Consider the following 26621-nt stretch of genomic DNA (forward strand, 5'->3'; position numbering starts at 1 on the left):
AGAAGTGCGGGCCGCGATCGGGGGCGGGGGCTAAGACACCACCCCTAGCTCAGGGCAGCCGGGCAGCGGAGGCTGGAGCCCGGAGGGCTGGGGAGGAGCGGCCCCCGGGGCAGGACTGGAGCGAGAGGGGGCGGCTCCTCCCCTGGCCCCGCCGCCGTCGGTCGGGTCGCTGGGCTGGGCGCCGCGGGAGCCGCAGCCTTTTCCGGGGGGCGGGCCCCGCTCCTGCCCCGACAGGTGCGCACCGCGTGCAGGAATGCGGCCGGCCTGACTCACCAGCGCCTCCTTCCTACCTGCCGCCGCCCCATAAAGCGGTCCCTCCCCTCCCCGCCGCCCGCCCTCGGGACAGTCCGGCTCTGCGCGCGCCTGCCGCCCAGCCGCCGAGCGGAGCCCACCGCGGGGGAGGGCGGAGGTAGGTGCAGCCTCCGACCTCGCAGGCGCGGGGGCGCGGGCGCAGGGCCTGAAGGCAGTCGGGGGTCGCGGGGCCGGCACGGCTCGGGGCCCATTCCGGGACCCTGGAGAGAGAAGGGAGTGCCCACGCCGCCTGGGCCGCCGTGCAGGGGAGTGGGTAGGAAGGGCTGGCTGGCTGGCTGGCTGGCTTTTGTTCCTCCGTTCTTCCCCTTCAGCCGCTGGCCCCTCTGCCCGTGCTGCCCAGGGGAGGTGCCAGGCCTGCCAGGGTGTGCTCGGGGGGCAGCCGGGCAGAGGAATGGGGGAGCTGCAGAAGCCGCTTGGCCATCAGACCTCTGACTAGGGGAAGGCGACCCGAGAGAGGTCTGGGTGTTGGGGTGGGTGTTCAGGAGAAGGGGGCAGAAACCAGCAGGCCTCCCGGGCCGGGCTGGGCCGGGCTGGGCCTGGCCCCTCTGGGGTTGTAAAGAGGGTGGAAGAAAAGACACACAGTAGAGGCCAAGGCCGCCCCTGTTGGCCTGGGCAGGGTCTGTTGTGCGTGGTGCACAGGCCTGCTGCGGTCTGGGGAGTCCCTGGCTCTCCTCTCTTCTTCTTCTTCTTCTTTTCTAAGATTTTACTTATCTTTGGTTGGGGGGAAGGGAGGGAGAGAGAGAGGGGGAGGAAAACATGGGTTCGTTGCCTCTCACACACCTCCAACCGGGAACCTGACCCCCAACCCAGGCATGTGCGGGTCTGGGAGTCACACCAGCCACAGGCAAACCTTTCGGTCTGGGGGACAGCGCCCAGCCCACTGAGCCACACCCTTGTCGGGGGCCCCAACCAGGGCCCCTGAACTCTCCTCTCGGCCAAGCAATGCCTGCCCTCCCCACAAAGTCGGCTCAGGAGACCCTTCCTCCAGGAAGCTCTCCAGACCTCATCCAGCAGCCCCCCGGGGAGGGGGGGTGCCCACCACCGTGACCTCCTGCTGTGCCTCCTGCACTCCCTACTGCTGGGCCGCTGGGTGGCCCTCTGGCTGTGACTCTAAGTGGCTTCCTACGGCAATAATAGCTCGGCTCCTCCTTCTCCCCTTAGGGCTTTGCCACACCCTGAGCCTGAGGCTTGGGTACTGGTGGCCCAGTTGTGGCTGCCGCCCCCAACAGAGCTGGAAGTGAGGGCTGAGGGTCCCTATCCTGGGGGCAGAGGGGAAAGAGGGCACCCGAGAGCCAGCAGGGAAGGGGTGCCTGTGTCTTGGACCCTGATTTCCGCAGCGGGGCCAGGAAATGGGAAAGTGGAACGGGACAGAGCCGTGGGGGGCAGGGGTGCGCGGGTGCTGAGCTGCTACGTGGGCCCCATGGGTGGGAGGGCCCCATGGGTGCAGCACCAGCTCTGAGCCTCTGCCCCTGTGGGTCTCGGCCTGTGTCCCTGCATCCACATGTGCCTGGTGTGGACGGTCTGGGGTGCTGCTGTGGGACAGACACCCTTCAGGGTGGCCCCCACATACTCCTGGGGTCTGGCTGGTGCATGAAAAGGCCCAGCAGCCCGGCGGGGCCCCGGGTGGCCTGGACAGCGGCCCCGCCCAGCCTGTCGTAGCCTCATCGTCCCAGAAGCCCACCGTCCCGACTTCCGTGTGAAACCTCGTTGCTCTGTCACTAAGGACCGAGTTTAACACTTGGTGAACCCAAGTTGAGTCACAGACAACACTGCTGAGTGCATCACTAGCCTCCCACCTGCCCTTTCAGCGCCTCTGAGCCCACGCGGAGGTTAAATGGGGGTTCCCATCGAGGCTCCCCATCTGCTGGCTGCGGGGCGGGGAGCCCGTACCCTGCACCTCGTCTCCTCACCCGGGAAATGGGGGTAACGCAGCGCCCCCACCGGGGCCCTGGGCAGATTAGAAAGCCGCCAGGTACAAGAAGTGCTGGCCTGCTGCCCGCTGTGTGCCCGGCCCATGGGCACGGCAGGGTGACTAAGAAAGAGCCCTCGGGGCCTCTGGTGCCCGAACCTGCCCATGTAACGGTGCCCCGGGGAGGCCTGAGTCCGCAGCCCGTGTTGTGGGGCGTGTGGCTGGGGCGCCTGTGCCCCACGGCTGCAGGAAAGTCTTTCCCCCCCCCAGGAGCCCCGCTTCGGCCGCCCCGGGGCCCCCTCACCCCAGCCGGCTCTGCCTGGGAGGTGCCGGGGCAGGCGGCCCCCTGGGGGCGGCACACACCGTGAGGGGAGAGAGGCAACGCCTTCCCGCCCCCTCCACAGCCTCCCAGCACCGCGGGGGGCTCCGCCCTCCAGAGCCTGCCCCTGCCCCCCAAGCCTGGGACTGGGGAAGGGTCCAGGGAGTGGGGGGCTGTGGGCATGGCGTGGTCTTACGTCACCAGAGGGGCTGGGGGCCAGGCTCTGCAGGCCAGGCGGCTCTGGCCAGCCCTTGTCTTCCCGAGGGAGCAGACTGCCCGTCTCCTAAAAGGCCTCGGGGGCCAGGGCTGGCCCTGCTGGCCGCTATTGAGTTGAGAAGGGTGCCCAGGTAGCAGGCACAGGGTGTGTGTGTGTGTGTGTGTGTGTGTGAAGGGTGGGGGAGTGCAGGTCGGGGTGCGGGCTGGCTCTGGGCTGACTTTTGAAAGGATGAACGACTCGGGGGCCTTGCAAACGCAAGTGTGGGGCAGGCCGAGGTGGGTGCAGGGCAGGGCGCCGCACCCCTGTGGGAGGGGCCCCTCTCCTCCGGGCTGCACCGTCCCCCACAGAGGGCAAGTGGGCCAGGACAGAGAGGGGGCAGCGAGGTAGAGCCAAGCCCTCTAGAGAGGCCCCACCCCCAACTCCCGCCCACCCAGACCTGAAAGGCTCAGGGCCCCAGCGCAGACGCGGGGTGCTGGACGAGCTCGGAGCCCAGAGTCCTCCAAGGCAAGAGGGCGGGGGCCTCCCTGGGCAGCGGGCAGGCCTGCAGGGCATCTAGCCACTGCAGGGATGGGGCAGGGACCCCGGGCCCTGGGACAGCATTGCAGCCCCCAGCGTCTCCGGGTGCACACCTGTGCATGGGGACAGCAGCCCCCCACACCCCGCCGAGCGCCCAAGGGGGCCCAGGGAGGGTCCTGTGTGCTAACTAACTGCTGCTGTCGTGCAGGAGGAAGAGGATGGCGGGGCCTCGTGCCAGCCCATGGGCCAGGCTGCTGCTGGCAGCCGTGCTGATCGCCGGCTTCTCAGGGCACATGGGTGAGTCCACACCCCCCGCTGCACCCCTCTTGGTGGGCGCTGCCCTCGAGAGAGGCCTCTCACGGGGTCTCTCCCCCAGACACTCCCTCAGCCATTCGACAAGCCAGCCACCGCACACGGCGGGGGCTGAGGAGCAGTGAGCACGAGCCACGTAGCTTGGGAACACGAGGGGTGGGGGAGACTCGGTCTGGAAGAGAGAGGAGAAGCCCCCTGGGAGGGTGGAGGCCCTCGCGGGATGTGCCGAGGCCTCGAGTTCGGAGGAGAGACGGGTGACTCATCACCTGCTCTCCCAGAGCCAGCACTCGGCTGGCGGCTGGAGCCTGCCCCCAGCCACGGAGTGCGGAGGTGGGCCTGGGGGAAGCCGCACTGGTAAGGTGGCGTGAGCCAGGGGGCCATGCGCACAGCACACCTCTGAGACTGGCAGCGCTGCGAGTTGGGGCTTCCGTGCCTCCCAGATCCATTGCTGTTTTTTTAATTTGCTTTCAGAGAAAGGGGAAAGGAGGGAGAGAAACATCCATGTGTGGCTGCCTCTTGTGCGCCCCCTACTGGGGACGTGGCCTGCAACCTAGACTCATGTCCTGACCAGGAATCCAACCGTACCGTTCGGTTCGCAGGCCGGCTCAGTCCACCCAGCCACACAGGCCAGGGCACCTGAACCATCGTTAAACATTGACAGTGCACCTTTGCCTGGTGCCCGGGGGACACCCGCTGTGCCCACAGGATACCCACAGCAGACCCTTACTGTGCTTTGTTTTAAATTTTTAAAAAGATTTTTATTTATTTATTTTTAGAGAGGGAAGGGAGGGAGAGAGAGAGAGAGAGAGAGAGAAACATCAATGTGCGGTTGCTGGGGGCTGTGGCCTGCAACCCAGGCATATGCCCTGACTGGGAATCGAACCTGCGACACTTTGGTGCGCGGCCCGAGCTCAATCCACTGAGCTACGCCAGCCAGGGCTCTTACTGTGCTTTTAACTGAATAGAACCGAAGGGAATTCCAGGAGTTTTACCTCAGTCATTTACCAACGACCTACTGTGTGCCAGGCCTTGGGCCAGGCAGTGGGGACACAGCAATAAGAAGACCCCTTTGTCCTGGAGGAGTGGGTGAGGGAGATGGCCAGGGTGTCCCCACCAGCACATGGGCCAGCACCCCTGTTTCAGCCCCTGCCACCCTTCCCCCTGGACTCGAGTGGAAGGCTCCAGGCTGGAGCCCCCGGGGGCTGCCTGTTCCCAGCTGTGCTGCCTGGGCAGACCACGGCTCCCCCGAGCACTGGGGAGGGACGCCCGCCTCCCAAGCGCGGCTGCAGGTGGGGCTGGGGCTAGGGCTGGAGTCGGTGAGGCCCGGCTCAGCGGCCTGCCCGTTCCCCCCCCACCCCCCAGCCAATCGCTGCAAGAAGGCCCAGGTGAAGAGCTGCACCGAGTGCATCCGTGTGGCCAAGGACTGCGCCTACTGCACCGACGAGGTGAGCTGCCACCTGCCAGCCCGGCCGGGGCCCCGCGCTCAGCCCTGCCTCCGGCCGGCCGGGTCTGGGAGGACGGGCAAGGGTCAGGAAGCTCAGAGGAAACAAAGCCAGGGCTGGGACAGCCTGGGGACAGGCGCTGCAACCCCTGACCCTATCTTTTGCCTACCAGACGTTCCTTGAACGGCGCTGCAACACCCAGGCCGAGCTGCTGGCCGCAGGCTGCCGGATGGAGAGCGTGGTGGTCATGGAGAGCAGCTTCGAGATCACCGAGGTGCCCGGCGAGGCGGTTGAGGGGGCTGGGGCCTCCGTGCTCAGGGCTGGCTGTGTAGGGGGGTGGCTCCCCCCCACCCCGGAGCGACCCTCCAGCCAGCGGTCCCCCTCCCCCGGCTGCAGGAGACGGAGATCGACACCACCCTGCACCGCAGCCAGGTGTCCCCCCAGGCGCTGCGGGTCCGCCTGCGGCCGGGCGAGGAGCAGCACTTCGAGCTGAAGGTGTTCGAGCCGCTGGAGAGCCCCGTGGACCTATACATCCTCATGGACTTCTCCAACTCCATGTCCGACGATCTGAACAACCTCAAGCAGATGGGCGAGCACCTGGGTACGGCGGGGCCTGCGCGGAGGGTGCGGGGACGCAGGGGGGAGGCAGGGGGGGCTGGCTGCACGCCTGCTCAGGAGGCCAGGGCTCAGGACCGCTGCCCCCACCCCACAAGGAGGGACGGGACATGGGGACTGTCCCCAGAGCGCCCCACATTCTCAGGAGAGCGTCCTCAGGGTGTGGGGCTTCAGAGAAGGCCACCTCCTGCAACGTGCTCCATGCAGGACCCGGGTCCCCCGAGTCCCATTGCCCTCACCTGTGCAAGGGGACGAGGGCTATCGGGAGCGTGCAGGGTGTCCCCGGAAGTCCTTCTCCCTCTTCTTCCCCAGCAGCCCCGGCCCCCCCCGCCCCGTGTCGGTGCAGGGGGCCGGGGCTCAGCCGCCCTCTTTTCCCGTTGACACCCAGCTGAGGTCCTGCGGAGCCTCACCAGAGACTACACGATCGGCTTCGGCAAGTTTGTGGACAAAGTCAGTGTCCCGCAGACGGACATGAGGCCGGAGAAGTGAGTGACCGAGGGGGCAGGAGCCCTGGCCGAGCGCCCTCCGCCCCCCTTGCCTTCCTGCTGAGAGGAGCCAAAGGGGGTGGCCTCCCAGAGAAGGTGGGCGCAGGAGAATGGGGGGGGCCTCCTTTCCCTAACTCTCCGCGCCTCTCCCGCCTCTGCCCAGGCTGAAGGAGCCCTGGCCCAACAGCGACCCCCCCTTCTCCTTCAAGAACGTCATCAGGCTGACCCAAGACGTGGATGAGTTCCGGAATAAGCTGCAGGGAGAGCGGATCTCAGGCAACCTGGACGCCCCCGAAGGCGGTTTTGACGCCATGCTGCAGACGGCCGTGTGCACGGTGGGTGTCGCGGAGGGCGCTGTCCTGCCGGCCCTGCCGTCCCGGACGCGGGCTGCGCTTCTCTGGGGGTGCACGGGCCTGCTGCTCGGCCAGGCGGGCCCCCCTCCATTCCCGTCCGGGTTTAGAGGTGCTGGAGCCACTGCCCCTCAGCCCGAGCAGGCACAGCCTGCTTTTGCACTGGCCAGCGAGGCAGACAGGAGTCTCAGGGCTCTGGAACCTTCCATGACCCGAGGCCTCCCCCGACCCAATCTCCTCGCTAACGCCAGCCTTCGACTTGGGTGGGCCGCTGAAGAAGGCGCTTGGTTTCATGTGCACATCAGGGGTGTTTTTTTTTTTTTCCCACTTTGAAAACAACATGCCCATGTAATAGACGGTTTGGAAAACAACGAACAGAAAGTTCCCCTGACCTCCCACCAGCAGACAGGCAGCTGCTGATATCCCGCCAGCATAGTTAGGCCCCTCCGCCTTGTTTTATGGGACTGGAATCAGTGCGCTTCTAATGGACACTTGCATTTTTTTTTCCCCACTCGATGCATTTTCTCTTCTCTCATCCAGTTGTCACTGTCACATTATCTAACAAGGTGCCACTCGCTGCTGTGCCCATTTTTAAAGGTTTTATGTATTTATTTTTAGAGAGAGGGGAAGGGAGACAGAAAGAGGGAGAGAAACATCAACATGTGGTTGCCTCTCACACGCCCCCTACTGGGGCCCTGGCCCACCACCCAGGCATGTGCCCTGACTGGGAATCGAACCGGCAACGCTCTGGTTCACACAGGCTGATGCTCAGTCCACTGAGCCGCACCAGCCCCTGCTGTACCCATTTTAACTGGCCTTTTGCATTATTTAACGATGCACAGGGACATTTTCCTACGCAGCTGAAACATTCTCCAGGGCGGCTGAGACCCTGGGGGTCAGCCGGAGGAACCTGGTTCAGGCCATGAGCAGCGCCCACTGGGTACTCGGACCTGTGCCCGCTTCCTGGCCCCTGTCGCTGGTTTCTGTTTCCCACGTTGTCACTCCAGTGGCCTCTGTCACGTGTGACTGCAGCGAAGGTCCCTGGCAGGCAGCCTGCTCCATGGGCTCCCCCCACTTGCTCTCCCCAGAGGGACATCGGCTGGCGCCCGGACAGCACCCACCTGCTGGTGTTCTCCACCGAGTCGGCCTTCCACTACGAGGCCGACGGCGCCAACGTGCTGGCCGGCATCCTGAAGCGGAATGACGAGGAGTGCCACCTGGATGCCACGGGCACCTACACCCAGTACAAGACGCAGGACTACCCCTCCGTGCCCACCCTGGTGCGCCTGCTGGGCAAGCACAACATCATCCCCATCTTCGCCGTCACCAACTACTCCTACAGCTACTACGAGGTGCGTGTGGGGGGGGTGGCCTGGGGCCTCAGCGGGCGGGCGGGCGGGCGTCCACCCTCCCCCCGCCCTTCACCCCTCACTCCCTCCCTCCCCCAGACTGGCAGCACCTCCAGGAGGTGCCCTGGTGGGACAGGGAGGGTGTAGGCCCATCCCCCGACCCAGGTCCCCGACAGGTGGGGGGGGCTAAGAGGGCAGAGCCTGGAATACACCAGCAGGCCCCAGGCCTCGGCGCCCCCGTCTGGTGAGGCGGGGTAAAACCCTGAGCCGTGGCCTGGATTCGGCGAGATGGTCCTCGTCGAGGCTGAGCCCTGAGCCTGGCGCTGTCGCCTGCAGAAACTGCACACGTATTTCCCCGTGTCCTCGCTGGGCGTGCTGCAGGAGGACTCGTCCAACATCGTGGAGCTGCTGCGGAAGGCCTTCGACGTGAGCGGCCGCGCCGGCTCGAACCCGAGTCCTCCCGGGGCGGGGATGGGAGGAGGCCGAACGGGCAAAGGGTGTCTCCGGGCTGGGCTGAGAAATAGGAAAGGCCGGTGAGGAAGGGTCCTGGGGAGCCCACCGCGGGCTCTGCCCCCTCGCCCCCCCACCACCCCAGTCCCCCATGCAGGTGGGGGTGGAGCAGAGCCAGGCTCCAGTGGGCGAGCCCAGGCGCCCCCAGACCACTCACTGAGCACTGGCCCCCCTTTAGAACATCCGCTCCAACCTGGACATCCGGGTCCTGGACATCCCCCGCGGCCTGCGGACCGAGATCACCAGCAGGATCCCCAAGACGAAGTCTGGGTCCTTCCACATCCAGCGAGGAGAAGTGGTGCGCTTCCCGGGGGGTGGTCCCCGGGGCAGGGGGGCTCAGGGACAGGCACTGTCACTGCTGATGCTCGGTGACTGTGCCCCGAAGGAGCCTGCTGTCGGCCCCGAGGGTGGGCGGACGGGCAGGCAGCTGGGCGTCTCAGGCACAACTGCCGGGCCTGCCTCGGCTGACAGCAGGGTCCCTGCAGGGCACCTACCAAGTCCAGCTGCGGGCCATCGAGGACGTGAACGGGATGCATGTGTGCCAGCTGCCGGAGAATGACAAGAGGGGCAACATCCACCTGAAGCCTTCCTTCTCCGACGGCCTCAGGATGGACGCAGAGATCATCTGTGACGTGTGCTCCTGCGAGCTGGTGCGAGGGCCGCGGCCCCCGGGGCGGGAGGGAGGAGCTGGGCCCACCGTCCCCGGCCCCGACTTGTGAAGCTCGCAGAGCCTCCTGCGGCCACATCTCCCTCTGGGGAGGTGCTCTGAGGGGGGGTGCCCTGAGGGGCGCAGGCAGCAGGCGCATCCGGGGGGCCGTGCCTCCCCCACCCACACACCCCACCTGCACGTTCTCGTTCTAGCAAAAAGAGGTGCAGTCACCTTACTGCAGCGGCCATGGGGACTTCATGTGCGGGCACTGTGTGTGCTACGAGGGCTGGTGAGTGCGGGGCACCCCAGATGCCAGCGGGGTCCCCACGGGCACCTGGCTGGGAGAGCGGCACGCCCAGGGGGTGGGTGGGTCCAGTCCGAAGCACTGGGAAACGCACGGACAGAGCGAGGATGTATCCAGAGAGACATGCAAGCACCAGGACCGCGGGGGCCAGCAGGGCGTGGGGACTGGGTGTCAGGGGACGGGCAGCGGAAGAGGCTGGCTTTTCTCTCCGAGGCTTTTGTGTCTTTAGTCTTCTGAGCCGTGTGCACACGTCACCCCGTCAGAAATGAGCTCCTAAATAAAGGGCAGTGGGCCTTTGAAAGCTTCAAGTCACTGAACGAGTCTCTCATGAGGAAGGGGTCAGGGGTGGGGCCCAGCCGGGGCTGAGGTTTGAGTCAGCTCAGCCACAGCTGTCTGTCCACTGGCCAGCCTGCGTGACTGGGACCCCCCTGCATCCCTCCGGGGGGTCCTGGGCTGGCTCACCCGGTGCACGGACAGTGGGAGCCTTGGCCCCGGCTGGGGGGAACTGACAGGCCCCGCCCCCAGGAGCGGCAAGACCTGCAGCTGCTCCACGGGCTCCCAGAGCGACACCGTCCCCTGCCTGCGGGACGGGGAGGACAAGCCGTGCTCCGGCCGCGGCGAGTGCCAGTGCGGGCGCTGCGTGTGCTACGGGGACGGCCGCTACGAGGGCCAGTTCTGCGAGTACGACAACTTCCAGTGCCCCCGCACCGCCGGGGTCCTCTGCAACGGTGAGCTCAGCCGCCTGGTGGCCCAGCCCCGGCCCCGGCCCCGCCCGCTGGTCGGTCTCCCATGCGGACCCAGGCTGGGAGTCAGAACGCCCCAGCTCTGGCCCAGCCCTCCTCTGGACTCTCTGAGCTCTAGACCTCTCTCCCCCTGTACGAACTTCATGCCCAAGGCCAGTGCGACATCCCCCTGGTGTGTGAGACCCTGACTTCCCTGGGGTCCTCCCGTCTGCGCCCACCTCCCCTCTCCGCTCCCCCACCTCATCACGGCGGGCACCGCCCGGCTCAGCCGCGGCGGTTGCTGGCGTGTGCCATGGCTGCCCTTCCTCTCTCGGAAGATGCCGCGTTGCCAGCAGGCGCGGCCTGGAGGTGCGCATCCTCTACAGCCCCAGGGGGCCTGGTGCGGTGTGGCCAAGGCCACGGGCGCATCGTCTGGCCAAAGCTTCGGAGCTGGGTGGGGTCGCAGAACCCAGGCAGGTGCCGCGCGGGAGGACTGAGTGGTTGACAGGGGAGGATGAGTGAACACCCAGCTCACCGAACACTTACTGGCCCCCAGATGTGCGCCTGCCAGCTGCCGAGCCCCTGTGTGTCTCCCCTACCGTCCGTTCTTGCTCCGTCCGTCCGGAGCGTGCTCAGAGACACGGGAGGGGACCCCGGATGCCGGGGAAAGGCGGAGCTGGGAGGCAGGAGCGGGGCAGACAGTGCCAGGGGGAGGGAGGCAAGGCCAAAGTGCGGGCGTTTGGCTTCAGGTCCAAGGTGGCTCCGTGTCTGGTCTAGTCCCAATGCTTCCTCCAAGGACCGGAAGACAAATGTTCTTCCGCTTTGTGAGCTGTATGGTCTCTGTTGCAACGACTCGGCTGTGCCGTTGTAACAGAAAGCAGCTAGGCCCTGGCTGGCGTGGCTCAGTGGATTGAGGGCCAGCCTGCGAACAGAAAGGTCGCAGGTTCAATTCCCAGTCGGGGCACATGCCCGGGCTGTGGGCCAGGGCTCCAGTTGGGGGCGTGAGAGAGGCAACAGAGGGATGTATCTCTCGCACTTCATTGTTTCTCTCCCTCTCTTTCTCTGCCTCCCTTCCCCTCTCTCTAAAAAGAAATACAATCTTTAAAAAAGCAAGTGGGGTGGGTGGAGAAAAAAAACAGAAAGCAGCTATGGACAGTAATTCAGATGAGTGTGGCTGTGTTCCAATAAACCGTTTGCAAACACAGTTACTGGGGCGGACTGGCTAGTAGGCCATAGTCAATCAACCGTTCTTCCAGTCTGAGGATACCGGACTTTATCCTTCGGGCAAAAGACAGTCGTTCCAGGTTTTGGTTTCATTTTCTAGCTCTCTGCATGTTGACCTCGTTTCTAGACACCCTGTAAACTCACGAAATCTAATCATTTATTTATCTGTATGTTCTTCTTGCCATTTTATGACACACCCCTGACACTTGCAAGTAGTGACAGTTTTGTTTCTACTTTCCAGTCCTCTGTGTTTCATTTCTTTTTCTTACCTTGTTGCATTGGCCAAGACTCATTAATTAGTGGTTCTTAAGCAGGGGAGTCACACAATGAATTGGGTCTGTGTTCTAAGACGGCCACTCTGGCTGCAGAGTGGGAAGTAGGAGGTGGGGGGGAGGGGGAGGGCAAAGGAAATGCGACCCCAGGAAAGTGAGGAAGGGAGGCTTTACCCCTGGCGGGGGACCTCCTCACTCTCCAGGCTCGGCTCCCACAGCGCAGGTGGGCAGCTGGGACTGCAGGTGCGAGTGAGCTCTGCTCCCCCTCCCCTCCTCCCTGCAGACCGGGGACGCTGCTCCATGGGCCAGTGTGTGTGTGAGCCGGGCTGGACGGGCCCAAGCTGCGACTGTCCCCTCAGCAATGCCACCTGCATCGACAGCAACGGGGTAGGCCTGGGCGTGAGGCAGGCAGTGTGGGTTGGCAGAGGGGACCCCGGGGCAGGAGTCCACCCATCCTGTCGGGCGGGGGTGGGGATACGGCTGGCTCACTGGCGCCTCCTACAGGGCATCTGTAACGGGCGTGGCCACTGCGAGTGTGGCCGCTGCCACTGCAACCAGCAGTCCCTCTACACAGACAGCATCTGCGAGATCAACTACTCGGCGGTGAGGCCAGGGTCGCTGGGGCGTGGGCACGGGGACCGGGCACAGGGCGGGGTGGGTGGGAGCGGGCCAGGGGCGTGAGGCTCGGGGCGGTGGGCCCGGCAGAGGCCTGCCCAGCACAGGACCCGCCGGCCCCCCTCTCCCACCAGGTGCGGCTGGGGCTCTGCGAGGACATGCGCTCCTGCGTGCAGTGCCAGGCCTGGGGCACGGGCGAGAAGAAGGGGCGCTCGTGCGAGGAGTGCCGCTTCAAGGTCAAGATGGTGGACGAGCTTAAGAAAGGTGAGGGGCGGGGCTGCGGGTCGGGGGCGGGGCTGCGGGTCGGGGGCGGGGCTGCGGGCCCAGGCAAGGGGGCCTTCCACGGGGTCGGGGGTGTCGCTGATCCGAAACCTGAGTCGAGGAGGCAGGGGCACCGATTTGCGGGCTCGGGTGCTCCCGGTCAGGGCAAGGCCCCACGGCTGTGCCAGGGGACTGGCCGCCTGCGCTGGGGTGGGCCCCAGGGCAGCGGACCCCTGGGGGGCGGGGGGCGGGGCCTGGGCCTCCGGGGCGGGCCGCCCCGCTGACCGCCTGCGTCCGCAGCGGAGGAGGTGGTGGAGTTCTGCTCCTTCCGGGACGAGGACGACGACTGCAACTACAGCTACACCGTGGAGGGCGACGGCAGCCCCGGGCCCAACAGCACCGTCCTGGTGCACAAGAAGAAGGGTGAGCTGCTGGCGGCGGCGGGCAGCCCGGGGTGGGGTGTGTGGGCCGTCAGAGCCGGGGCCAGGAGTGAGCACCACCCTCCTCCTCCCCTTCCTCTCTCCCCGCCCCCCCCAGACTGCCCTCCCAGATCCTTCTGGTGGCTCATCCCCCTGCTCATCTTCCTCCTGCTGCTCCTGGCGCTGCTGCTGCTGCTGTGCTGGAAGTACTGTGCCTGCTGCAAGGTGACAGCTCCCCCGGGGTCCCCACCAGGGCCCCCAGCCCCCCAGGGTCCCCGTAGGCGGCAGAGGCCAGGCGAACCCGCGTGTTCTGCCCGGTTCTAGCGCCCTCCCCACCCCAGTCCCTCGCCTCTGCCAGCCCTGAGCAGCTGGCTGCCTGGGAGTGCCTGGCCCGGGGTCTGCTCCCGGCAAAGGGCCTGGGGACCCACGGGGGAGGAAGGGCCTGCCCACCGGGAGCTGACAGTGTCCTTAGGGAGGGCAGACAGGAGGCGGCCAGGCCTGGAGGGCGGCACCGCCCGGAACACTGAACCGTGGGCGGGGAGGGGGCGGCGGCACTGGAGGGGCCTCCGGTGTGGCGGGTGTCGGTGTGCAGCGTTACAGGGGGTTGTTCTGCGGTCGAGTGCGTGGGATCGCTCAGGGTTCCGCAGCACCGCCCGGAGCCTTCGCTCTCCTCCCGTGCGTGGGGACACCCTGAGCGGGGGGTAGGGGGGTGGGTCAGCGCTTCCCACGTGGGTTTGACCCCAGAGCCTTCACAGAGGACCTCGCATAGCCAGGGTCCCGTGGCACAGGCCTTGGGAACCTTTCGCCCCCATCACCCTCTGCACCCCCCTGTGCACCCCACATCTAGGTCCCTGCACCCGTGTGGGTGTTCTGGTGTCTGGGGGAGGCCCTGCGTCCCCTCAGGACCATTGCTGTGGGTGGCGGTGGTGGCTGCAGGGGTTTACCTGGGCTGGGCAGCTACCCCGGTCCTCATCGCCACCAACCCCTTGTCCCCTAGGCCTGCCTGGCGCTTCTCCCCTGCTGCAACCGAGGTACTGGCCGGCGCCGGCAGGGAGGGGCAGTGGGGCTTGGACCACTCGGTGCCCCAGCTGGGGGGGAGGGGAAGTGAGGGCGAGACTCGAAGGGAGGAGGGAAGCTGGGGGATGCCACCGAAGGGCTGTGGCTGTGAGGCCCTGGGGAGGGATCTCAGATGGAAAACCCTGTCCCGAAGGTCACATGGTGGGCTTCAAGGAGGACCACTACCTGCTGCGGGAGAACCTGATGGCCTCGGACCACCTGGACACACCCATGCTGCGCAGCGGGAACTTCAAGGGGGTGGACAGGGTCCGCTGGAAGGTCACCAACAACGTGCAGCGGCCTGGCTTCGCCACCCACACCGCCAGCACCAACCCCACGGAGCTGGGTGAGGAGGGGGCCGGGGCCCGCGGCTCCCGGGGGCACGCCCCCTGCTGTTCCCGGGCATGGGGTCGCCCTGTCTCTGTTCCCTCCGGGTGCTGGGCACGGGCACAGGCGGGCACCTCCTCCCTTCCTGATGCAGCCACAGGCCTCAGGCCCCCAGCCCACTGGGGGCCCCCTCCCAGAGTGGCTTCTGGGGTGGTGGCACCCGCCGTGCAAGGGGCTCACCACCCGCATCCCTGCCCGCCCCCAGTGCCCTACGGGCTGTCCCTGCGCCTTGCCCGCCTTTGCACCGAGAACCTGCTGAAGCCCGAAACCCGGGAGTGCGACCAGCTGCGCCAGGAGGTGGAGGAGAACGTAAGGCAGCCGGCCTCCTGGGGCGGGGGTGTGAGCCAGGGCTCGGGGGGTGGGGGTGGGGCAGCCACGGGGGAGCAGCCATGGGGCCTGGATGTGTTCCTGGTGTGGGGTCACCCTGGGGTCCCCTTAAATGTGTCCTCAAGGGGACGAGGCTGAGAGGTCCCCTGGGCCTGGGTGGCTCTGGGTGGAAGTCCACCCAGGGCCCCAGACTCAAGCCCCGCCCCCTTGCCTGGCAGCTGAACGAGGTGTACAGGCAGATCCCGGGCTCACACAGGCTCCAGCAGACCAAGTTCCGGTGGGTCCCGGGTGACCAGGGCTGGGGGGGGGGCGGGCGGGCTGCCCCAGGGACCTTCCAGCTCACAGTCCCTGCTTTGTCCCCCACAGGCAGCAGCCCAACGCCGGGAAGAAGTGAGTCGAGGACACGGCGGGACAGCCCCAGCCCCCTGCCCCGTCTGCCCCTGGCTCCACGCCCCACCCCGTTTCCATCCCGTAGGAAGGGAAGGCCCTCTGTGTGTCTGTCGGGGGTTGGGCCCTTCATTCGAGAAACCCTGATGGGAAGCCCTCGCTATGAGCCCAAGTACACACAGGCGGGCCGCAGGGAACCAAAGGGACCAGGGTGGCCCCGTGCCAACCAAGGCTAACAGAGGTCATGTCACGTGCCCAAGGTTACTCCGTTATTAAGAGATAGAGCCCAGATTTGAACCCAGGCTTTGGCGCCTAACACCCTGAGCATCTCCACTGCCCTGCGCCTGCTGGGCGGGGAGCAGCCCCATTTCACAGATGAGGTCGCTGAGGCCCAGAGGCCCCGCGGCTTGGCGGAGGCTGCAGGGTGAGCCAGGGGCGGGGGGCGGTGGGGGACCAGCATGTGCCCTCATGTGACTGTTGGGTCCGGAAGAGCCTGAACTTCTTTTGCTGCCCCGCATCTTGTCCCTCGGTGAGGAGAGGACAGGCAGGGGGCCTGCGCGCAGGGACCAGCGCCAGGCCGACGCCCTCCTGCCTGCCCCGCCCCCAGGCAGGACCACACCATTGTGGACACGGTGCTGACGGCGCCCCGCTCCGCCAAGCAGTCCCTGCTGAAGCTGATGGAGAAGCACGTGGCCCAAGGGGCCTTCCACGAGCTCAAGGTGGCCGCCGGCTACTACACCCTCACCGCGGACCAGGGTGAGTGGGCAGGCTGCCCAGCGGCCCCCTGCCGCCTGCACGCCCCGGGTGGCCCCCGTCCCACCTCTGACCACCCTAACCCAACGCCCGCCCAGATGCCCGGGGCATGGTGGAGTTCCAGGAGGGCGTGGAGCTGGTGGATGTGCGGGTGCCCCTCTTCATCCGGCCCGAGGACGACGACCAGAAGCAGCTGATGCTGGAGGCCATCAACGTGCCCGTGGGCACTGCCACCCTCGGCCGCCGCCTGGTAAACATCACCGTCATCAAGGAGCAAGGTCGGTCAGGGAGCGGGGAGCCAGGGGCAAAACGGGGGGCCCGGGGCCCCTCGGGTTTGAGTGGGAGGGAGGCCTGGCTGTGTGGCCTGGCGGGTCACTTAACCTCTGTGGGCCTCGGTCTCACCAGCTGTGAAATGGGCCGCAGACTCTTACACGGGGTGTGCGGCTGGGCAGCCGTGCACGGAGCATCCGCCACAGTCACAGGGTGCTGGTCCTCCCGGTGCCAACCCGCACCCCTCCCCCGTTCTCTCCTTTACGCCTGAGGGAACCCCGCGGGCCCGCCCAGGACGCCGGGGCACCGGAGCAGGGAGGAGGGACTGGGCTTCATCCAGCCCAGGCCTCTGGTGGGGCCCCCCCTGGCCTCCTTTCTCGGCCCTGACCCTTCCGGCTCCCTCCACTTCTTCTGGAAAAAGTTTCCACCCCCTTCCTCTGTCCTACCCAGAGTGTGGCGGGGGCAGGGGTGACAGGCAGATTCGGGAGGTCTAGGTTTGGCTGGGTGGGCCCGGGGGAGGGCAGGAGTTGGGAAGGGACGGAGAAGGGACCGACCCTGATGCTCCCGGGTCCCTCGCAGCCACCGGGATCGTGTCCTTCGAGCAGTCCGAGTACGTGGTCAGCGGCGGGGAGCCCGTGGCCCGCATCCCCATCGTGCGGCGCATCCTGGACAACGGCAAGTCCCAGGTCACCTACCGCACCCAGGACAACACGGCGCAGGGCAAACGGGTGAGGCTGCGACGCAGCGTCGCGGGCCCGTCCCGGGGGCCTGGTGGGGGCAGGGCCTGGCAGCTGCCTGGGTCCCTGGGTGCTGGTGAGGGCAGGGGGGCCCTGGATGGCCTCCCACGGACATGCCCGCCTGCTCCTGCCACCTCGCAGCAGCAGCAGCGTCTGACCCACCAAAAGTGCTGGTGACGCTGTGCCGGAGACAGAGGCCAGGGACACGTCCAGATCATTGGGGTCCCCTTCCCAGCAAACCCTTCGCAGAGAAATGGACTTCCTGCTGCCCCAGGCCACGGGCTTTGGGCTTCTGGAAGGGAGGTCACAGCCCTCCTGTCCCTGGGCAGACCCACCCCCCACAGGGCTGTCACTGCCCGGTGGGCCCTTCCGGGGCCCAGACTCCACAGTGGCCTTTCAGGGCAGGCTGTGACATGTGTGGGCCCCCGTCCCCTTGCTCGCTGGGCCCCAGTGTTGGCAGCGTCAGGGGGCAGCCAGGTCCAGGTGGTGGACGTGCTTGGTTTGGCTGACAAGGTTTGTTTGTTTTCCTGAATTCATGACCAATATTTAAAATCTAAAAATATTCCAATCAAAAATTAAGTCCCAAAAGCAGTAACATCCAGCTGTCCTGGGCCCACAGGCGTGCTCAGCCAAAGCAGGGCAGCGTGCACCCGGGGGCACGCCCAGCAGCCCGGCCACACCCGAACCGTCTTTTTACTGGTGGGGACGGTGTCCTTACCGACTGCCCGCCCCCAGTAGACATTCCAAAGAAGGAGTTGTATGTCCAGAAATTTCACGGAACAGGCCATAATATACAAGAGATTCTGGTGACCCTGTTCTGTTTTTTATAAAAAAATGCTTTGGTATGTAGCAATTTCTTAAAAACCTTTTTATTACTTCCCAACTTTTCATTTTGAAAAACTTCAAACCTACTGAAAAACGGGCCAACGAATAAAACCAGCACCTGTTTGCCCTCTACACAGACCCACGGGTCCTTAGCATTCTCGGCCTCTCTCTCCCTGCGGAGACCCAGGCCCACAGGCGTGGCCCAGACGCAGGTGTGTCCACCGTCCCGTGTCTCCGTCCCTACGACTGCAGACACGCAGGGAGGGAGAGTCGTCTGTTCGGTTGCATTGGTTGAATTCTCCAAAGCTGTAGACTTCACCGAGACCCCAAATGGCTCTGCAGGCACCTGCTAAGAACAAGATCATTCTGCAAAACCACGTCATAATGACCGAACGTAGGAAGAAACCCCACAGGACACTGGTGCCGGGAGTCCGTCTGTGCTCCGAGCCCCCAGGACTCACCCGTCCCGGTGCGCCCTGGCCTGCTCTCTCCCAGGCCGGGAGCCGAAGACCCGGCGTGCACGTTGCTGCCGTGTGTCTTTAAGCTCCTTGGATTTGGAGTAATTCCCCAGCCTTGTCTTTCGTGATTTTGACATCTTTGAAGTGCCACCTCCCGCGGCCCACGTCCGTTGTCTTGCAGGTGGACTCCTGCTTTTTTGGCACTTGATGCATCAAGTTCTGGGGGTTGTAGCATTTGAATTTGCCACGGGTGCCCCGTGGGCCTGACTAGCTGTGCTTGGAATCGAAATGTTGGTTTAGAGCGCCACCTTGTGGTTGTACATGAGGCTTGCTTCCCTCCCCCCGATTTCAATTGCTTTGCGGTGTGCCGGTTGGGACACGTAGGAAAGCTCTGGGGTACGGAAGGTGGAACATCGGAGCTGGTGGAAGCACCCCACTTGGGAGGCAGGACCTGGGGGCCAGCTGGGTCCTAGATTTCAGAGCCACAGTGCGGAGGACCTGAAAATCCTAGCTCCTCCAGAATGAGAGCCTGCCTCCATGGGGATCTCCGGGTCTGCCGTGCATCCCTCTCACTATGCCCCGGTCAAAGCCCGGCTCCACCTTGACTACTTGTGTGGACTCGGGCACGCTTCTGCACTGCTGGGTGCCTCCATTCCTCATCTGTAAAGTGGGGCCATAATATCTCTACCTCGCATCACTGCATCTGTATTATCTGTCAAGGGACGCAGAGGAGGTGCCCCATGAACTTGAGCCGTTTCGTGTCCACGTGGCACAGTCTGTAAGAGACGGTCTGCAGTGTCCATGAGGTCGGGGTGGAGCATGCGGCCTGTTCTGACCCCCGCCCTCTCCCAGGACTACGTCCCCACGGAGGGCGAGCTGCTGTTCCAGCCCGGGGAGACCTGGAAGGAGATCCAGGTGAAGCTCCTGGACCTGCAAGAGATGGACTCCCTGCTGCGGGGCCACCAGGTCCGCCGCTTCCATGTCCACCTCAGCAACCCCAAGTTCGGGGCCCGCCTGGGCCAGCCCCACTCAGCCACTGTCATCATTGGGGACCGAGGTGGGCAGAGCCTGGGGTCCGCTTAAGCGGGAGGGGGAGGCCAGGCTGGGGCCCTCTCGACAAAGGTCGACGGTTTTGGCGAATAAAAATAAGGACACCCAGCTCAAGGCCCACTCAGATGAGATGTGCAGCATAAATACGGCTCATGCGATATTTGGGATGTTTATGTGAAATCCCAATGTGTTCAAGCGTCCTGCATTTTATCTGGCACCCCTGCTCTCAGCCAGGGAGGCGGGGGCCACCTGGCCGCCTGCCTGCTGGGGGCGCCATGGATCCCACCATAGGCCAAACCGAGCTCTTTGACTTCCCACTCGGTTTCAGTGAAAATGCAGCTGTTTCCAGCAGGGGAGGGGTGAGACGGTTCGTTCTGACGGGTCCTTAGCCTCCAGTGTGTGAGCGCACCCCCAGAGGAGGCTTGTGAGAAAATGGGAGAGTCAGGGGAATTCTTGCTTGGAAGGGGGGTGGGGTGGGGAGAGAAAGAGCAAATGTTCACATCTGGAACATTACTGTGGCTGCCAAGGGGGAAAAGGGGGGCAGACGACCTCCTTCCTCCTCCTCATTCCTCCAGAGACCTCCTGGGTTCTCCCCCGAGCGTGGTAGGACACCCCTGCACCCCGGGAGGTGCCAACAGGGAGAGGCTGGGCTGGGCAGGTGTCAGTTGATTGCAGTGGGGTGTTTCACTGGGCCTCCGGTGCCCCCTAGTGGTGAGAGTGGGTTCCTGCCCGCCCCCCCAAAGACGAGTTGTCTGAGCTGCCTACCCCGGCCCTGCCTTCCCCCACTACAGATGACCTGGAGCAGAACTTCAAGAGCCAGACCCTGTCAAGGCTCACAGGCGCTCACAGTGACCTGGGTGCCCCACAGAACCCCAATGCCAAAGCTGCGGGGTCCCGGAAGATCCACTTCAACTGGCTGCCCCCTTCTGGCACACCGACTGGGTACAGGGTAAGGCGGCCCGGGGCGGGGGCGGGAGGCGGCGGGCAAGGAGGGAGGTGGATGTTGAGGCCTGGCAACCACTGTGGAGGTGGCTTCCCAAGGCCAGAGGACCCTGGGGAAGAGCCGAGGGCACCGCTGGCCCCAGCGGCAGAGCCCGAGTGGACAGGGAATGCCCACCTTTGCCCAGGGAGCTCTTCTGAGTTAATTACCGCTCCAGAGCCCTGCTGCCTCATCAGTGCAAAGGGGACAACAGGGCAGGTCAATGGAGGGACACTCGGCCCTGGCACTCGCTGTCCCCCACTGACCAGCCCCTCCCCGGGGGGGAGCAGGTGAAGTACTGGATCCAGGGTGACTCAGAGGCCGAAGCCCACCTGCTGGACAGCAAGGTGCCCTCGGTGGAGCTCACCAACTTGTACCCGTACTGCGACTACGAGATGAAGGTGTGCGCCTACGGGGCGCAGGGCGAGGGCCCCTACAGCCCCCTGGTGTCCTGCCGCACCCACCAGGAAGGTGAGGCCTCGCCGTGGCCATCCGCCACGCCCGATCCCTGAGGGTGCCGGGCCCTGCCCCCACCCCTCAGAACCCCACCCTCTCTCCGTCGCTGACCGCTCTCTCCCTGCCCCGCCCCGCCCCCCAGTACCCAGTGAGCCAGGGCGCCTGGCGTTCAACGTGGTGTCCTCCACTGTGACCCAGCTGAGCTGGGCGGAGCCCGCTGAGACCAATGGCGAGATCACAGCCTACGAGGTCTGCTACGGCCTGGTCAACGAGGACAACCGTAAGGGCTGGGGCCCCACCTCCTGCGCCCAGGGGTGCCAGCTGCAGAAGGGGAGGCAGCAGAGGTCGGGAGGGAGGCCACAGTGCCCAGCTCAGTGGGCCAGCCCCTCCGTCTTCTTGTCCGAGGCATCACTAGGTGCCCGGTCAAGTTGCGGTCAGGTTGCATTCCAAGGCCAGGCCCAGATGGAAGCTCCCAGGGCTGGAGGGGACGGAAGGCCTGAGATTGGACACCGACAGGGCCGGGGGGTGGAGGGGGGTGACAGGTAGGGGTGTCCCCCCACAGAGGCAACCAGAGGGGCTCATTTTTACACCATTCTCTTGGGGCCAGAGTAGAGTCCGCAGATGTAGCAAATAAAAACAGAGGACACCCTGAATCTCAGACTTTCAGATAACAGCAGGCCAACCCGAGTCTAGTCCTGACTTGGCTCACTCGGTGACGAGCCCTTTGGAGAGTCGGAGACGCTTCTCCAAACGGGCCTCGCCCGGGGTTCCAGGGGCTGGGCAGGTGCGACGCCACAGGAGGGGTTCTGCAGCTGCGCACTCCCTGCCTTGCTCCCCGAGCCCCGGGGTGACGTCCGGGTCCTGCCGTGGCGGAGGCAGGGCCGGGGCCGCCCCTCTGAAGCGCTGTCCCCGCCCCAGGACCCATCGGGCCCATGAAGAAGGTGCTGGTGGACAGCCCCAAGAAGCGGATGCTGCTCATCGAGAACCTGAAAGAGTCGCAGCCGTACCGCTACACCGTGAAGGCGCGCAACGGGGCGGGCTGGGGGCCCGAGCGGGAGGCCATCATCAACCTGGCCACCCAGCCCAAGCGGCCCATGTCCAGTGAGTGGCGGGCGGGGCGGCTCGGGGCAGGGGGCGGTGGTGGGGACCGGGGGCCGAGGCGGGGGCCGGGGCTGACCTTCGCCCTCCCGCGCAGTCCCCATCATCCCCGACGTCCCCATTGTGGACGCCCAGAGCGGGGGCGACTATGACAGCTTCCTCATGTACAGCGACGACGTGCTACGCTCGCCAGGCGGCAGCCAGAGGCCCAGCGTCTCCGACGACACCGGTGAGAAGGCTGGGGCCCCAGAGAGTCCGTGGGGGGGTCCTGCGTAGAGGGCGGGGCTGTCACCGGCGTCCAGAGGACAGAGTCCAGCGATGATTACTGGGCACGAATGTCAAAACTGAAAATGCTCTCCAGGCCCAGACGAGCATTGGCAGAGGTGACAGTACGGCAGGCACAGAGGGGACAGAGCCGGCACGGCACACGCACAACCGTGCGCACACCTGTGCTGCAGGGAGGCGGAGGGGCGGGGAGATGTACACGTGCGGGGCGGGGGGCGGGGCAGACGCTCACTGGCTCGTACCCATGGCGCCACCTAGAGGCGCAGCTTGGCTTCGGAAAGGCTCGCCAGCTGAGTCCTGGAGGCAGGACGCTCAGGACGGGGCTCCCGGGGAGAAGGGGGCGTGGCCCAGGCGCCCCCGAGCAGCGCCTTGCCCTGAGAACCCGCAGAGAGCCCTTGGCGGGGACTCCCGGCTCCTCAGTTTCGGCTTCTGGCTCGGTGTGGGAGTTCAGATGAGTCACTCACCCTCCCCGAGCCTCAGTTCTCTGATCTGTAAAATGAGTCACCAGTCACACGGTGCCAGGGGTGAAAACCCTCTCGGATGTGTCCGCTCTTCCATCTGGGTCCCTGTCTCAGGCCCCGGTACTTGGCTCCTACCGGGACTGAGCTCGGCCTTGAGGAACCTGAGCCTGGGGGTCTTGAGAGGTTTCAGGGGCGCTGGTGTGACTCAGGTGGCCCAGCTCAGCTGCTACTGACACTACCTGTGAACGCTGTGGCTTCTGGAACTGTCCCTGGGAGGCTAGCAAGGAGTAGACCACTGTCCCCTCCCCCATACAGACAGGAAACTGAGGCTCAGAGCAGGGAGCCCTCACGGCTGGCGACAAAGCCAGGGCTACCCTGGTCTCGGGGCTGGTCCAGGGGTTTTTCCTCGCCAGCTGCCACCCGGAGAGCTCTTCCGCGCGCGCGCGGACTACGGTCCCGCCTGTCGCCCGGCTCTGGGTCCCTGCAATGCACCCCCTCCACCCCACCTGGATCCCAAAGAGCCGGAGGACCGCTCACGTCGCGGTGGCGTCGCCGCTCCCCGCCCTGCCGGGATCCCCCCGCAGCCTCCCGCGCCCACCGGCGGTGCCAATGCGCCCTTCGTTGTTCCCAAGGCGCCACCTGGAAGTTCGAGCCCCTGCTCGGGGAGGAGCTGGACCTGCGGCGCGTCACGTGGCGGCTGCCCCCGGAGCTCATCCCGCGCCTGTCGGCCAGCAGCGGGCGCTCCTCCGACGCCGCCGAGCCGCCCCGCGGGCCCCCGGAAGACGGCGCCGAAGGGGGCGCGGGGGCCGCGGTGGGGGAGGGCGGCGGCTCGGCTCGGAGCGCCACGCCGGGGCCCCCCGGAGGTGACCGGCCCTGCCCGGCACGCCCCGACCCCACACCCACCTAGGCTCACCGGTTTGCTGCCTCAGGGACTCAGCCTGTGCTCGCCAGTGCCAGGCCGCCCAGCCAGGCCCCCTGCCCTACCAGGGGCTGAGCGATGGCATGGGGGCCGACCCCCGGAGCCAAAGGACCCCCCCAGGACAGGCGCTTGGGCTCTCCCCGAAGCAGGGCTGACGGTGCCTAGCCAGAGGGTGTGGGTTGCAGAGCCTGTGTCCCCTGGCACTCCAGGGACATCAGGCCTCTGTCCCTGTGGGTCAAGGGAGGCTGGTTGTATTTAGGCCAAGGCCTCCAGAGGGTAGGTAACCCCGGAATTCCCAGGGCCCCAAGATCTGGTGCTGGCCTGCCCGAGTGACCCTGCCCTCCCCCGCAGATCACCTGGTAAACGGGCGGATGGACTTCGCCTTCCCGGGCAGCGCCAACTCCCTGCACAGGATGACCACGGCCAACGCTGCCTATGGCACCCACCTGAGCCCGCACCTGTCTCACCGGGTGCTGAGCACGTCCTCCACCCTCACCAGGGACTACCACTCGCTGACCCGCACGGAACACTCTGGCACGCTGCCCAGGGACTACTCCACCCTCACGTCCCTGTCCTCAACCAGTGAGCGCCCACCCCCACCCCCACCCCTGCCTGCCCTGCTGACCCCTCCTCTCTTCCAGCTCCCTGGGGCCACACTGCTGGCCCGCCGTCCTCCCGGCCCGTCCTCCAGCACACACCCACTTCCCGCCCCCTCACGCCTGTCTCGTCCCACCCTAGGCCTCGCTCCCATCCGTGAAGACGGGAGGAGCAGGCTTCCACTGTCCTGGACTTTGGGGTCCCGGAGTCGGGCTCAGAGGAAGGGGGTGCCCCCCTCCAGGGACTCGCCAGACTCTATAATCCTGGCTGGGCAGCCAGCAGCGCCCTCTTGGGGCCCAGGTAGTACAGGGTGGCCATCCCGCCTGCCAGCTGCCCTGCTCCATCCGTCATCCATGGCCCACTCCAGTCACCGCCCACGACACCGCCTTCCCCTCCATTCCATCCACATCCGTGCTGATGCCTCACAGCCTCTGCCTTCCCAGGGGCACTGGGCTGGGACCGGGGTGGGGGGGCAAGCCAGCTGAGGGGTGGGCTCCTGGCCGAGAGGATGCTCGCCCGCGCTTGGCCCAGGCAGGGCCCGCACCCTGAGGACTGTGGGAGGTGTGGGTGGCCTGGACAGGCTGTTGCAGGGCAAGCGAGCCACCTGGCCAGCAGTGTAGATGCCGCAGTTTTGCGGGGGGGGGGGGGGGGTCGGGTTGAACCAGGACTCCTCCCAGGGACCCCCTGACCCAGGCTGACTGTGGCCTCCTGTCTCCAGGCTCCCGCATGGCTGCTGGTGTGCCCAACACGCCCACCCGCTTGGTGTTCTCGGCCCTGGGGCCCACGTCTCTGAAAGTGAGCTGGCAGGAGCCGCAGTGTGAGCAGGCGCTGCAGGGCTACAGCGTGGAGTACCAGCTGCTGAATGGCGGTGAGACCCGGCTGTGGGGACGCGCCCCACGCTGCAACCCGCAGGGGCGCCTGGCTGTGGCGGGAACCCCTTGAACACGAATGCCCCCACCTCGCCTTTCCGAGAGGGCCTCACTGCCCGGCCTCCCCCCTCCCCCTCCCTTGGAAGTCCTCATCCGCGCCTCCGGACTCCCTGGGTTATACCCTATGCGGCCTCACTGGCCTCGGGACCCAGGGCCTCCGTTAGCCTGGGAGATGCCTTTGTGGGAATTGGGAGGTGGCACTTCTCTGGGCAGACACGCTCAGCGGCAGGACGTGGGCCCATCCACAGCCGGAACGTCGGCGGGACGTCGGCCCCTACTCATCCCGCGCACAGTGCGCAGCCTGAAACCGTACCTCACCAGGCTGACGCCAAACCACAGCCCGCCCCGGGTGGGTGGCGCCCAGGTGTACGGCGGAAGCCATGGGAAGGGCCAGGCCAAGAGCGGGAATAAAGCCACGCCCCCCGTGCGCCCCCTGCAGGCGAGCTGCACCAGCTCACCATCCCCAGCCCCAGCCAGACGTCCGTGGTGGTGGAGGACCTGCTGCCCAACCACTCCTACGCGTTCCGGGTGAGGGCGCGGAGCCAGGGCGGCTGGGGCCCCGAGCGCGAGGGCGTCATCACCATCGAGTCGCAGGTGCACCCTCAGAGCCCGCTCTGCCCCCTGCCAGGTGAGTTGCCCCCCCACCCCGCCCCCACGGCTGTCCCCCACCACCCACACACTGACCCTCTCCCTCGGCTGCCCCCAGGCTCCGCCTTCACGCTGAGCACGCCCAGCGCCCCGGGCCCACTGGTGTTCACCGCCCTGAGCCCAGATTCCCTGCAGCTGAGCTGGGAGCGGCCGCGCAGGCCTGACGGGGACATCCTGGGCTACCTGGTGACCTGCGAGATGGCCCACGGAGGAGGTGCCGCCCGCCCCAGGGTCAGGGGTGGCGGGGGGGAAGGGTGGGGGCGGAGCCACAGGGGCTAAAAGCATCTTCCCTGCCCAGAGCCCGCCACCACGTTCCTGGTGGACGGCGACAGCCCTGAGAGCAGGCTGACCGTGCCGGGCCTCAGCGAGAACGTGCCCTACAAGTTCAAGGTGCAGGCCAAGACCACCCAAGGCTTTGGGCCGGAGCGTGAGGGTATCATCACCATTGAGTCCCAGGATGGAGGTAGGGCATCTGCCCCTTCGCCGCCCCCGCTTTCTCTGGACACACCTTGGCACACTACCGCCCCCTGACCGGCTCTGCTCCCTAGGCCCCTTCCCGCAGCTGGGCAGCCACTCCGGCCTCTACCAGCACCCGCTGGCAGGCGAGTACAGCAGCATCACCACCACCCACACCAACACCACTGAGCCCTTCCTCCTGGGTGAGTAGCCGGGGCGGGGGGGGGGGGGTCCTGGATCCCCTGGGGGAGCACGACACTACCAGAGGAAGAGGGCAGGGACCCACACAGGGTCCTTGAACACCTGTCCCCTGCAGACGGACTAACCCTGGGGTCCCAGCACCTGGAAGCAGCTGGCTCCCTCACCCGGCACGTGACCCAGGAGTTCGTGAGCCACACGCTGACCACCAGCGGGACCCTCAGCAGCCAGGTGGACCAGCAGTTCTTCCAGACCTGAGCTCCCCAAGCCCAGCCCGGCTCTGTCCAGAACCTGGGCCCCCACTGCCTGCTCCCCTCGCCTCAGCTGCACCATTCTCGGACCCCTAGTGGCCCCGTCCACCCGCATGCCGATCATGGGGCCAGCGCCTCTTGGGGGCACACGTCCTCTGGGAGGCACGAAGGGGACCTCTGGCTGCCCGTCCACCCTACCCAAGCACGCCTGTAACCACAGAGCTGGGGCCAGCATGACAAGGACCCTGCTTTGTTCTGCACTTAATACAAGATTTTGCTACCGCTTGGCCCC

At 66.1% G+C, this 26621-nt stretch overlaps 1 protein-coding gene across 5 annotated transcripts; it reads left to right on the forward strand.

Moving 5' to 3' along the window:
- ITGB4 (integrin subunit beta 4) lies at positions 1 to 26617 on the forward strand. 5 transcript variants are annotated; one of them, XM_036034141.1, is made up of 41 exons: positions 1 to 409; positions 3482 to 3570; positions 4948 to 5030; positions 5200 to 5301; positions 5424 to 5628; positions 6031 to 6127; positions 6291 to 6462; positions 7566 to 7829; positions 8163 to 8252; positions 8515 to 8634; positions 8822 to 8986; positions 9198 to 9274; positions 9815 to 10017; positions 11791 to 11894; positions 12012 to 12110; positions 12257 to 12386; positions 12684 to 12806; positions 12921 to 13027; positions 13800 to 13833; positions 14013 to 14204; positions 14451 to 14554; positions 14791 to 14849; positions 14939 to 14962; positions 15567 to 15715; positions 15811 to 15990; positions 16562 to 16710; positions 18855 to 19059; positions 19844 to 20001; positions 20322 to 20502; positions 20630 to 20767; positions 21406 to 21588; positions 21683 to 21814; positions 22964 to 23194; positions 23602 to 23832; positions 23989 to 24147; positions 24566 to 24715; positions 25216 to 25404; positions 25483 to 25638; positions 25723 to 25887; positions 25973 to 26083; positions 26197 to 26617. In XM_036034141.1, the coding sequence occupies exons 2-41, from the start codon at positions 3492 to 3494 to the stop codon at positions 26334 to 26336; spliced, it is 5640 nt and encodes a 1879-aa protein (XP_035890034.1). In that variant the 5' UTR covers positions 1 to 409; positions 3482 to 3491; the 3' UTR covers positions 26337 to 26617. The 5 variants fall into 5 exon arrangements, with proteins under 5 accessions (XP_035890034.1, XP_028375335.1, XP_035890035.1 ...); XM_036034139.1 differs by having other exon boundaries at positions 340 to 413; XM_028519534.2 differs by lacking the exon at positions 22964 to 23194 and having other exon boundaries at positions 10 to 409; positions 26197 to 26611.
- Positions 26618 to 26621: the final 4 nt, after the last annotated feature.

The sequence above is a fragment of the Phyllostomus discolor genome, chromosome 8 (genome assembly GCF_004126475.2).
Source record: "Phyllostomus discolor isolate MPI-MPIP mPhyDis1 chromosome 8, mPhyDis1.pri.v3, whole genome shotgun sequence".
Taxonomy (NCBI): Eukaryota; Metazoa; Chordata; class Mammalia; order Chiroptera; family Phyllostomidae; genus Phyllostomus; species Phyllostomus discolor.

Bases quoted from the DNA above. Each gene is read 5' to 3' on its own strand.
- ITGB4 (XM_036034141.1), top strand. From the start codon at position 3,492: ATGGCGGGGCCTCGTGCCAGCCCATGGGCCAGGCTGCTGCTGGCAGCC. The intron at 13,028-13,799 runs GTGACAGCTCCC...CTTGTCCCCTAG, and splicing joins AGTACTGTGCCTGCTGCAAG to GCCTGCCTGGCGCTTCTCCC. The intron at 24,148-24,565 runs GTAGTACAGGGT...TCCTGTCTCCAG, and splicing joins AGCGCCCTCTTGGGGCCCAG to GCTCCCGCATGGCTGCTGGT.